General features: G+C 38.5%; 2 protein-coding genes across 2 annotated transcripts; one reads left to right on the forward strand and one right to left on the reverse strand.

Annotated features, from left to right (window-relative positions):
- Positions 1-1,032: 1,032 nt before the first annotated feature.
- On the forward strand, positions 1,033-2,791 carry LOC137739893 (uncharacterized). The gene has a single exon (XM_068479631.1). The coding sequence runs from the start codon at positions 1,144-1,146 to the stop codon at positions 2,569-2,571; it is 1,428 nt and encodes a 475-aa protein (XP_068335732.1). The 5' UTR covers positions 1,033-1,143; the 3' UTR covers positions 2,572-2,791.
- Positions 2,792-10,941: 8,150 nt separating this feature from the next.
- On the reverse strand, positions 10,942-12,736 carry LOC137740017 (xyloglucan endotransglucosylase protein 7-like). The gene is made up of 3 exons (XM_068479803.1): positions 12,192-12,736; positions 11,873-12,066; positions 10,942-11,591 (listed from the first exon to the last, which is right to left on the reverse strand). The coding sequence occupies exons 1-3, from the start codon at positions 12,468-12,470 to the stop codon at positions 11,186-11,188; spliced, it is 879 nt and encodes a 292-aa protein (XP_068335904.1). The 5' UTR covers positions 12,471-12,736; the 3' UTR covers positions 10,942-11,185.
- Between the last annotated feature and the right edge of the window lie 240 nt (positions 12,737-12,976).

The raw sequence follows: 12,976 nt of genomic DNA on the forward strand, positions 1-12,976 counted from the left end.
ATTCTAATTTTTTTTTTCTTTTCAAATATTACCGAACGAAAAAGGAGAATTGAATTTGAGAACTCAGTGTGAGTGTTCGATTGACATACAAAGCTATTATGAGAGTAATAAACTTGTAAACATTGAGGGGGGTTGGTGGTTATAACTTGTATGTCAAAACAATCGACATTGCGGGGGGTTGGTGGCTATAACTTGTATGTCAAAACTATCGACATTGAGGGGTCATCTCAAGATAGATACTTGTGTCAATTACGAGGGACCATGTCCCAAATGTTAATGGAAACCAACTACCTCCAAAGTTTATTTTATTTTTTTATTTTTATTTTTATTTTTATATAATAATGTATATGTGATCGAAATGTCATATGTTTGAATTGTGGAAACAATCTCTTTGAAAAAGTAAGAATAAAGCTGTATACTATAGATATTCCATCCAATCCTCGCAAAAGTGGGAGTTTTGTTAGCTTAAGATCACCTTTTATACAACGATATATTTACACTAACTTACTAAGGAGTGGAGAAAATAATTATAAACAAATCTGTCACTCCAAACTTAAGATGTCTCCAACTAGTAAAGATGAATATCACTAAACATTATTACTAAGTGATACTCCAAGACTGTCTTAACTTCTTTTACTCTAGAACCCAACAGGATCATCTCTAGATACTCTTTGTGAGGATTCCAGAGATATGTGAATTGTGTTCGTTAATCGTATATCGTGCGGTCAGTTTTCGATAGTTACTATTTGTGTTCAATTAAAAAAAATTTAAAATGATTTCTAACCGCACAATGTACGATGAATGGATATCTGAAATCTTGACAAAGAGAATACGGATTTCTCCAGAACTATCATGATTGCTTTCTGTGTTGAAACCAAACAAGGCCTAAACTTAACCACTTATTTTCCCAGCCCAATTACTATGTGAGCCCAAGAATAACAGTTAAAAATAAAACCCTAGCGAGCCCAATTTTGCAGCCCAAATCACCACTACAATTCTCAATCCCTACTCTCTCTCCAAAAACCCTAAACCCTCAAAATGTCATATCTTTCCTGATTTTTGATTCCCTCTCCTTAAAACCCTAGCAAAACATCGTTACTTTCTCCCTTCCTTCTCCTCTGCTCACTCTCTCCCTCCGCCTCCATGGCCGCCACCACTATAGCGCCTCCACCTTCCGCCACAAAACCCACCAAATCGATCACCAAGACGGTGAGGAAAGCCGTAAACGCCCTCATCAAATGGCGGAACGACAAGCTGCAGACCCAGAACCCCGATCTCTTGGAATCTGACGAGTTCGCCTACCTGGTTCTTACCCTCAAGAAAATCCCCCCAAAGGGTCGCGTCAACGCCTACAAAATCCCCCTCCCAAATCCCCTCCATTCCCAACTCTCCGAGCTCTGCCTCATATACGACGACGGTCCCAAGTCCAACCTCACTAAGGACTTCATCGAGAAGAAAATCAAGGCCGAAAACATAACCGTGTCGAAAATCTTGAAGCTTTCGAAGCTCAAGAGCGATTACGTGCCCTTTGAGGCCAAGAGGAAGCTGATGTATTCATATGATATGTTTCTGGCTGATAAGCGGATTGTGCCGTTGCTGCCAAAGTTTTTGGGGAAGCATTTCTTTAAGAAGAAGAAGATTCCGGTGCCGGTGGACTTGGAGCACAAGAATTGGAAGGAGCAGGTGGATAAGATTTGTGGGTCGGCTTTGTTGTACTTGAGTACAGGGACGTGTAGCGTGGTGAGGGTAGCGAAGGTTTCGATGAGCGTTGATGAGATTGTGGCGAATGTGGTTGCGGCGATTGATGGGATTGTGGAGATTGTGCCTAAAAACTGGGGAGGTGTGAGGTCTTTTCATTTGAAGTTGTTGGAATCGCTTGCATTGCCAGTTTATCAGGCGGTTCCGGATGTGACATTGAAGATTGAGGAAGAGAAGGGTGTTGAGGAAGGTGCAGAGGAGGTGAAGGAGGTTGTTAAGAATGAGAGTAAGGATTTGAAGAGTGAGAAGAAGAGTAAGAAGAAGGGTAGGATTCATGAAGTGAGATATTTGGATAGCAATGTCAGCGAGGTGCTTGATGATGATGAATTGGGTATTGTTGGTGATGTGGATATTGGGGAAGGGAAGCAAAGCGAGAATGATGAACCGGGTAGTGGCGAATTGGGGAAGAAGAAGAGGAAGAAGGAAAAGGTTGGTGGTGAGTCTAAGGGTGAGAAAAGGTTGAAGAAGTCGGCTAAGGCGAAAGATGATGCTGAGTTAAATGGGGAAAAGGTTCTTGGTGAGAAAAACAGTGAGAAGAAGTTGAAAAGGTCGGCAAAGGCAGAAGAAGAGGACGGTGCCATTGTCAAGAATGAGAAAGATGGGTTGTCTTGGAAAGAGAAGAAAAAAGACGCTACAAAGAAGAAAGCAGATGATTTGTCGGCCAAAGGCGAAGAGTCCGTTGGAAAGAAGGAGAAGAGGAAGAGTGAAGAGTCTGCTGGAAAGAAGGAGAAGAGGAAGAGTGAAGATGAAAAGTTGAAGGGCACAGAAGCAAAGCTGAAGAAGTCTAAGAGAAGTAAGAAAGCAGCAGAGTAATTCGGGATAGCAAGCTGCAGGCGAATGACAGGCTTTGCGGTGGGATTCAATTCACCCAGGAGTATGCCTGTCCATATTGAGTCGTCTAGCAGAATTTTTGCTTGCTTTGTATTTTACTCTGGTATTGAAGTTATGATCATTTTTGTTAGTTTTTGAATTGACATTGCCTATTGAGTTTATATATCTTCGTTATGGAGGTCATAGAAAATGTTTAGTTTTCCATCGTGGTTTTGCTGCATTCGATTAACTCTGAATTTGAACTGAGATTGCGTCGCAGAGTGTATGACTTAAACTTGCATCGCCATCTCCAATTATAAATGACCAGCCACCTTGCAACTTCAAGCAGGACGGAACAGCCACCTTGTCCGGTTTCAGCATTTCAGGGATTCTCCGTCTTGGTTATGGATGCGATGAACCGACGCTTTCATTCCCGTCAAATATCAACACGGACTGTTTGCCATTGAAATGCGTAGATTGAATTCCAAATAAACTGCATGATGATTGAGATGTATGCATATACCTTGCTACTGTATGCTTTCAAATACCAGAATGTTGGTCAACATGTGATGTGAGTGAAATTCATTTGCAAAATCCTGTCTGAGATTATAATTTACAGCCCCAACTCACAATATCGAAATTATAACTACCAACAAGCCCCCAATGAAATATATTCTACAGCTTCCATAGATCCACATGTATCCCGAATCGAAGTAATAATAAACACAGATTGTAGGAACCTGCAATTTGATCTCCAATTATGTTCTATCGATGACAAATACGAAGTTCCAAGACTTAATCGAATGAAAGCACTTGAAGTCGGAACACCAAGGATACCTGAAAGAGGAGTGCCTCAGCCAACGGGGAATTTGGTTATTCTCAGTTTTTAAAGGGATGGAAATTTCCGTAGAGGGGGAAGAACTTAATAGCTTAGCCAACAAGAAAGAGTAAGGATTCTCAGATAACTGAAAGTGGAGTGCCTCATCCAACGGGGACCCAGAAAGTCCGATTCAGATGCATAAACCAAATTTCAAATTGCATATGCTAGGGCATATGGATAGAAAGCATATTAGTGCTCTATTCACTAATCCAACGAGATTTCCATACCCCAAACAAAACAGATTTCAAATTTCAATTTCAAATTCCGGTGGTTCCAGTGCAAGATTCCAATGATAGCATAGAATTTCCGACAAACTAACAGAAAATCCAGAGTTCTCTAATAGCTCGAGTGGTTACAAATCCAAGCATTTAAGTGATTGTCACAGAAAACTTCACAATAGGCAAACAATCCGTGTGGCTTAAAAAACTCAAAACCACCCAATTATTGTGATATAGTGTGTGAATGCCACACATATGAATGCATAGAGAAGCAAACCAACATACCACCGAAATGAGCTTTGGTGACAACAATTAAAAGCTTTAATGTGGAAAAGTCTTAGGGAGATGAAATTGTAAACATGGATGATGACTTTTCACTCATGCTATTGTTTCTTACGGGTGTAAGGCTTCCCTATATAAAGGGACCTTTGTATTTTGTAATGTAAAGATCATCCATCTTTCTATCTACCTATCTCTAAATAATTTGTGCCAATTTTATCTTTCCCTTACACAAAATCAAAAGTAGAAGTAGAAAGTGAATACTAATCTCCCTCCCCTCTTTACCTATATTTATTGTCTAATATAGTTTTGAAAATAAAATGTGATACATTGCTCTCATTCCACTTTGATCTCTAACACTCTCTCTCACTTTTGCCTTCATTACGTTGATAGTCCACCCTGCAATGCAAAGAGTCCGTTTTGCTCATCCCACACCGATAAACTTTTAGGTCAACATGGCTCACCATTGCAAATATCATCCTTAACTTATTCACTTATTATGCGTGGAGTTGTATAGTGATATTATGCGCCGAATCTTCCATTAAGTTGTATATCATTTTGTTATGTTTTCAATATAAAACTTTGTTATCTAACACTCACCGTCAGCCTAATATATAGACGTCATGCTGACGTTAGTCATATTGCCTCTGGGCTGAAGCTCGTGCAAGATGAACCTGGGCTCTTGCCTCGGGCCCAATGATCCTCTTTGTAATGTTAGTACAGTTTATTGATGTAAAAATTATTTTAATTTGAAAAATACAAAAGAAGCGAATGGGTTGGAGTGAAGTAACTGTAGATTGGACTGGACTAGTCCAAAGACCATCCGACAAGAAAATTTGGCGGGAGGGGGAGGAAGGCAAAGTTAAGAGAGGGAGAGAGGCAGAGTTAAAAGTTTAGGGTCTCATCGTGATTCGTGCAAATCCTAAAACCCTCCTTAAATCCCCAGAACACACCACTCACAACGCACAAACACAAAACACCTTGGTCCAATAAAAGTACTCTCTCTCTCTCTCTCTCTCTCTCTCGGGAAAATACTTTGGAGAGAGAGGGAGGAATCAAATCAAGGGAAAAGAAAGACAAAAGGACGCAATGATGGTCGTTGCTGCTGCAGCTCCAACCCAAGCAGCTCCTCATGGCTCTTGTTCCTCGTACCGGAGACACATCTCATCGGAGATTCGTTTCCACTCCTTAACAAGGTAAACTGCTTTCTTAGGTTTCTGTTTTTCAGTTATTGCACATATATATATATATGTATGTATGTATGTATGTATGTATGTATGTATATTCCGCCGTTTTGGGTTGCATTGAATCACCCGAGAGGCAAAGTTTCAAACGTTAATTCGGCGACATTGGTGCTGGTGGGTTGAATTGAGTAGAGGGTTTTATTATCTGGTCCCAAATGATGATTTGTTTTGTTTCCCTTTTTCTCATTGAATCTTATCATTTTATGAAAGAAAAGAATGAAAGATTGGATCTTTTGCTATTAGAAATTTTCATTTCAAGAAAGTTTCTCTCTTTTTCCATGTGTTGATTTGGGTGCTTAGGCGGAAAATGATTTCCGCACTCCCTTTTCCTCCCGTTGGATTGAATAAATCAAATGAAGATTAAGGGACAAAAACAATGACGAGTGCAGAAGGAGAAAACGGGAGTGCGGAAGTCATTTCCAAATCCTTGAATGCTGAAAAGGTTGCATTTTCTGAAATTCTTGGTGTTTGATACTTTTATTTGCAGCACCATTCCAAGTATTACAAATCGTTGTTGTATGAGTTTGCGTTAATTTCGCGTTATGATTGTTAATTTTCGTTTCATCTCTATTAAAATAAGAGTCGAATTCTCTATTGTTGGTCTCTGGAATGGTTTGAGAGAGAGAAGTTATACACTTTGTAAGGTACAAAAGCATGTATTGTTTAGGAAAAAGATAGAACCCTTTGCTTTCAATTCAAAACTCTACGACAACTACACTTATGAAGAACTTTAGGAAATGTAGAAGCTTTCTTAATGAATTCTACAACACTAGAGGACCATTTTCATCAGTTCGAGTCAAAGCATGGACCCTTTCTCAAACTTTGCCTCTAGTGAGTGTCCGAGTGATTTTCAAACACGGCGGGAAGGAGCAATGGAAATTAGTATCTGCACCGAGGACATTTGATGATACCAATAGTTCTGAAACATTGAAAGGGAAGAGAAAATCACTGGTAAGCCTAGAATTAATTGCCTTGGTAAATGCAAACAGTCTTGAATTTTATGTGATGGACTGTGGTGTGGTAGATAAATAATTGCATGAAGTGCTGTTGTTTAGTCTCTTTCCCCGACGTGGTTCTTGGTACTGGAAAAATGGCACAGGATCAGACATTAATCTTGGACTAAAAGGTCTGTCAGGGTTCAAGAGAAACAGAAGGTTGTGGCTGGCAATAAAGGATCGTTTCTGTGATGAGGTCTTTGATTAATCTTGACAAAGTTTGTCAGGCTTCAGTAATTGCTTCTCTGTTGGGACTATTATTTTACTATTCCGGATGCCCCAACACAGAAGCAGTTTTGCTCCATTTATGTTTTTGAAGTTATCCATAGGCTGATATAAATGAAGGAAAGGAAGATCAGGTAAAGTTTACAAGGGCCACACTTGAATTTCGAAAAGTTGGAGTGGGAATTTTAAGTCTTGGTTCTTATACCAGTCTCACTTCCTCTGTTCTCATTGCGTGATTATGTGGTTTGTACGGGAATGTGAAATGTTAGGCCTTAAGTCACGACTATTGAAACTTTGAAGAATTAAAAACAATGTTCCTCCAAGGTTACTTGTGAATACCGAGTTGTGAGTAAGAAACTAGACCGCCACAAATCTGAGATATGGATGTTTCAAACCTTAGAGTAATTTCATGAAACATGCGGTAGTTATGTTTTAAAGGAATAGTGCTTTGTGACCCTTTGTGATTTTGGTTTAGAATTTCAAATTATCTGCAAGGGATCATCGTTCCCCTCTAAAGTCTGGATGAAAAATTGGTTTTAAGGCATTTGCATTTTCAACCGTTGAAGGGCTGCAGATTGTGGTTTTGTTAAATTTGAGTAGTTACTACTATTTTGTTGATGATAACTGAAATTTTCCTCTTATTGAATCCTTTTGTCTTCAATGGCAGAGGGTGCAGTGATGCTTGCTTGATGGACTTCGCACTGTTCAAGTTTCACGCAGGAGTAAAATCGCCGTTCTGCACATTGCTGCTGGAGTACAATAGCCGCTAAGCAGTGTGTGGAGTAGGGAATGAAGCTGTTGGTCCGTTGAGCATTTAAAAAAATGTTACAACTTGATATCTCTTGCTCAAGAATTTGCAGATCTTGACATGTATTTTGGATTGTCGTCATTGTACTAGAACTCCATGGTCATTCTTTATGCTGATTCTGTAATTGTATCTGCTACGATTTATCTAATCTTTAATTTAATTTTCCCTTTCAGAGTTGTCATTTGCTAAGTTGGAATATACCAACCTGTTAATTTCGGTGATGACCAAGAAAGTTTTGCTTTGATTTCGTTTCGCGATGAGATGTCCTGTGTAAATCATGAAATAGGATTGTTGAACCCGGTTTTTCTTTTTTCCGAAAATAAAAAACCCTGGAGATGCCAAATCTAAAGTCGAAGACATGAGACAGTCTAGCAGATTAAGATGAAACAGAAGGGTGGAAGCAGGAGAAAGCAGAAAATATACACTGGTAACTGGCATTTATGGTAATGCTTATGTAAAGTCTGGTAGTGGAACAGTTAATCCTCTGAATGCAGAAGCAAAAGCACATATGGTCAAAGGATGACATCTTTTTTGTTTTCGTTACATAAATGAGCTTACAGACAGATTGAGTGTAGAATTTGAAGAGATCAGTAGAAGTTGAAGTTTGGAGCCTTTTTATGCAAAAGAAGAAGCCCCTTTGGAAATTTAGTCGTTGACTGTGCAGGTTTGCTGCTGGTGCTTGTGGTCCTCTCCCTGCTGCTTGCACTGGAAACTCGTGAATTTACTCAGAACTAGCCTGGTTTGGTCCTTAGGTATCAGACTCCCCCCAAATAGGTATCGGGTATTGCACTCCTTACAAATATGCATTGCACTTGTGGATCAGTGAGTCGAAACAAAGACCCCCAATCACGTGGATGCATCTAACCACATCGTTTGTGGATCATAAATGTCATTGAATGCATGGAATAGATACTTTGAAGTTTCAATGTCTATTTCTAAATTTTCACTAAAGTTTCAAATAAAGAATAGAAAAACAATGGAGAAGGAAGAAAATAAGAATTAATTTGATGTTAGAGAGATTACATAGTTAGCAAGCTGATATGAATTCATGATTATACCCATTTAGGTATGAAGAAGTTGGCTATTTATCCAACATCATACCTGCTTATGTTCGAGTTCGAAGCAGGTTGAATTCTTTTCAAGTGAGAATCTGATGTAAGACAAGATGGGGTAAAATATGGTGGAGAAAATTGAGAAAAAAAAAATAAAGATTTGTTCGTTAACGTTTTGCAAAACAGTTTTTGGTTTTGTAGGTACAAAAATGATGACAAATAGATTACTGTTTTGTGAAAATAAACTAATAAAACGAAAAATGTAGAAAACAATATTTAGCTTAAATTCAGTAGAACATTGCTGCCGCCACCACCATCGCTACATTCTCCACCCTATAACCCTCAAAATCGCCACCGCAACCACCATCATCCCCACCTCCCACCATCCCCACCACCATTTTACAACGTTAGAATTTTGTGATATACTAGTATGATTACCCAATTTAATATATAGAAATATGTTTAATATAAAAACAATGAGCAAAATATATCCAAAACCAGCAACAAAACATAAAAGTTGATAACAAATTACATACTTTGAGTAAATAAATTGGAAGTTTTTGGAAGTTTTTTTATTTTTATTCAGAATAAGTTCAGAACACTTGAAAAAATTTGGATTGAAAATTCGGGACTGCTAAATGCATTTCAATTTCTGTTCAAAAATTTCGAAAAATATTTGGAACTATTATTATCATTCCAAAAATTTCATTTTCACCTTCGTCATGACCATGCCAGCCTTCGCTACATCACCATCGTCTTCCACGTCCATTTCTACGGGACTCCCTCATCAGCGTTTATTATCTATCAAGCCTTCAATGTTTCTCTCAGCAACTACCATCTTCCTCCCTGATGGGTTGGGAATCTTGGGGTTCGGATTGGAGTAGTCGTGGATATGGTAGATATAACAAGGGCATGACTCGCTGCAAAAAGGGTGGGTTTAAGGATGTGTTTTGGAGTTTGGGAATTTGCCCACTGTAGAAATTAACTCACTTGTAGCAGATTACGTTGCATGTGCCACCATAACGAATGGGACCGGCTACAACGATCTAGGTATTGACCTCATCACAATATGTATTATATATCTTATTTACGTTCTTGTTTGTCTCCAACCCATTGGAGACAAGCTACCTCATTTGTGGATAATACTGTTGAAATATCTCATATCGACTGTATCAATAAGAAAAGAAGAGTTTAAATATCCTAACCCTACTCCAACTAAAATCGAGGCTTTTTGTGATAAAGCCTCACACCTGACGGATTTGTAGGTGGTAATTACTAAGTTGAGGACAATATCGATATTGTTGGAAGTGGGCCCTTAGCCCGTCTCTTCGCCAATATCGGTGTTGTTAGAAGAAGATAAATTTCCACTGCCATGAAGAAGAGAAAAAAGGAGGAAAAAAAAAGAGATATTTGGTGGTTGGGGCTTTCGAAAAGAGGCATTAGTTTCAGTTGGGCTTTCGAAAAGATTAGCATTTGTTCCAAATTGGATTTTCGAAAAGAGGCGTTGGTTTCAACATATCAAGAGATTTATTTATCGGGCTTTCGAAAACAGACGTTAGTTCTAATTAGGCTTTCGAAAATGGGATGTTGGAAAATAAAAAGGAAAGTATTTTAGGATTTGATTTAAGAGTAAATTGTAGTAATGGTTCTTTAACTTTAATCAAATTGGAGCAATAATCCCTCAACTAAAAATCCATTACCATTGGTTCCTCAATTCATCAAAATGTGTAGCTACGGTCATTTTCGTCAACTTTTGTCAAAATAAGTTATGTTGGAAGGACCATTGCTACAATTGGGGTTCCTCAAATAATCAAAACGTGTATCTATGTTCATTTTCGTCAACTTAATCAAAATTTTGTCAAAATGAGTTATGTTGGAAGGACCATACAATTGGGTTAAAGTTTGAGGGACCATTGCTCCTATTGAAGAATTATTTCTCTAGTTGAATTAAAGTTGAGAGACCAATGTAATTGATTTTTAGTTAAGGGACCATAGCTGCACGTTTTGATGAGTTGAAGGACCAATGGTAATGAATTTTTAGTTAAGGGACCATTGCTCCAATTGAGTTAAAGTTAAGGGATCATTGCTACAATTTACTCTTGATTTAATTAATGATTTTATATGATTTAATTAGGGTTTTGATGTGATTTAATTTGTTCTAGGTTTCCTTGTCTTGTAGACAAATGATTGTTTTGATTTATTTCCTAATAGTGCTCCTTTGTAATTTTATAAATACCCCCCTTATGGAGAAGAATAAATTATTGAAGTAGTATTTTGAGAAAAAAAAAAATGGTATTAAAGCCAGGGAGCGGGCTCGTACTGTATTGCCACATGATGGGTGGGTCCCCTTGGTCCCACGCGATGATGGTGGGTCCTTTGGTCCCGCTTGTAGGGTGAGTCCCCTTGACTCCACGTGGTTGTCGATGTGTGGATCTCCCACGTACGACCCACTAATTGGGTCCCATGTGAGGGGGCGTGTTGAAATGTCCTACATCGACTATATAAATGAGAAAAGAAGAGTTTAAATATTCTAACTCAACTCTAACTAACATTGAGGCTTTTGTGATAAAACCCCACACTTGACGGATTGTGCAGGTGATAATTATTAAGTTGGGGACAATATCGGTGTTGTTGGAAGTGGACCCTTGGCTCATCTCTTTGATAATTCTACAAATACATGTCAATGAATGCATGAGATAGCTATTTTCAAACTTCAAAGGCCAAAGCTTTCTTCATGCAACATTGTTACTATGTTGTCGTGACTAAATTTTTGTAATCCCATAGGAAGAATTAATTAGATGTTAGAGAGTTTTGTTTTTGTGGTCAAGTAGATATATTAGAAGGATTAGATAATTTGCACAAAGAAAGAAGGAACACGGAATGTGGGATCATTTGGCACTGCTTTCCCTAGAAGCCTTAGATTCTTGAATGCTTGCATTCACGAGGGAGACCTTTGTTGAACTTAATACGGTCAGTGCAGTAGTCATAGACCATGAACTTGCTCTGCACCCATCGAAGCCTGTTTCGCTCTGCAGCATTGAGCCCTTGGTTCTTCCATGAAGAGCCGACTGGTGATCTTTCCGTAGATGTGGAGGCACAAGATGGCCCTTGTGACCCAAGGCAAGCGTTGATTTTGAAGTTTCTGTAAGAGGCAGTGAAAGGAGCTAGGCTCCAGTCAGTCTTCACACGCCCACCTTGTGTTGCCCAGTCATCGGCATTCCAAAAGGTTGCATAAATCCCCATGGATTGGTTTTTAGGGAATGGAAGACCAATTGATTCCAAGTTGTTGAACACTCTAATTGGACTGTCATCTACCAAGAATCTGCATGACAGTTGCATATGAGTTCAAGGTGAGTGCAATAAAATTATGGGTAAAGACCCATACCGAGTATCAACCTACAATACTTGGTAATTAGTCGATATTCGTTTAATATTTTGTATATAACCTCAAGTTTATAAACTATTGTAGACTGGTATTTTGTACCACCAATTAAATTTTTTCTAAATTCTAGTAGAGATGGACTAATTCGGGCCGACCTTTGTTGGAGACGTGGTTTACAAATGTGGTCAGGATTATGATATGTGTCTTTGAGTGGTACTTACATAATGCGCTTGGTGTTCCAAACAATGGAGTAGGTGTGGAAGTCCTGAGTGGGATCGAACCACAGATGGAATTGTTGTTCCTTAAGCCCTTGTCCTTGGGCGTAGACATTAGTATGGATAGTGTAGGGTTCCCCAGTTGAGTTCCCCAGAAACTCAAAGTCAATCTCATCATGATTTGCACCTGAAGAAGATAACTGCATATGCATGCATGCATATGTTTCAACAATTAGCAATGCATAAGCAATATTTATGAAAATACCCATCAAATAAAACTAGGACCAAAAAAAAACTTTTAAAGCTAGGGATTGAGAGTTGTTACGTAAAATGTTGTCACGGTACCAGCTGAGTTCCCAGGTTGCAACTTGATTTGCATATCAAACCTTCCAAATAAGTACGCATTCTTTGATTTGAAACCTGCTCCAGAAGATTTGTCAAGGGCGAGTGTGATAATTTGTCCATTTTCGAGAACCTTAGCGTGTTGATCGCCGAACATAACCTCATAGTCTTGATAGAAATTACCGGCTAAGGCAACGACGGCCACCAGAGAAATTGTGATTGAACAAAGAAAAAACAACATTGAGACCTTAGAAGAAGACATATTTATTTGAAGAATTTTGTGTAGGACTCAAGACTCAAATTCACGTTGGTTAGGATAATTTGGAAAAAAACCAAGACTTTGAAAACTACTCAGAAACGGAAATTATCAGAAAATGAGGAAATAATGTTGTTACAAAGTTTCTCTTCAATGGACAACAATTTCCTATCAGAGAAAAAGCAATTTCTAAATGTATTCTAGATTTTCATTTAAAAAGTAAAACTAAGAATACAATCTAAATTAATCTTCAGATTGTATCTCAGTTCGTAAAAATTGTTTCCGAAACACAAAATGTTGCTTATAAATTGTAGGCAGAGTGGTATGCTGCGTTTGAATAGATCATGCTGTATTTAGAATATTGAGATTGAATGTCCAAATTAATGTGGTTTCCCATTGCAAATTGGGATTGTGGCCATGCGACAAACTAGCTCATATTTTTTGGATGATGCCGTTGTTATCAGTCTATCTGAATGAATGGGATTGTTATATCAAAAACTAAGACTTCCCCT

Source organism: Pyrus communis, chromosome 7 (assembly GCF_963583255.1).
Source record: "Pyrus communis chromosome 7, drPyrComm1.1, whole genome shotgun sequence".
Taxonomy (NCBI): Eukaryota; Viridiplantae; Streptophyta; class Magnoliopsida; order Rosales; family Rosaceae; genus Pyrus; species Pyrus communis.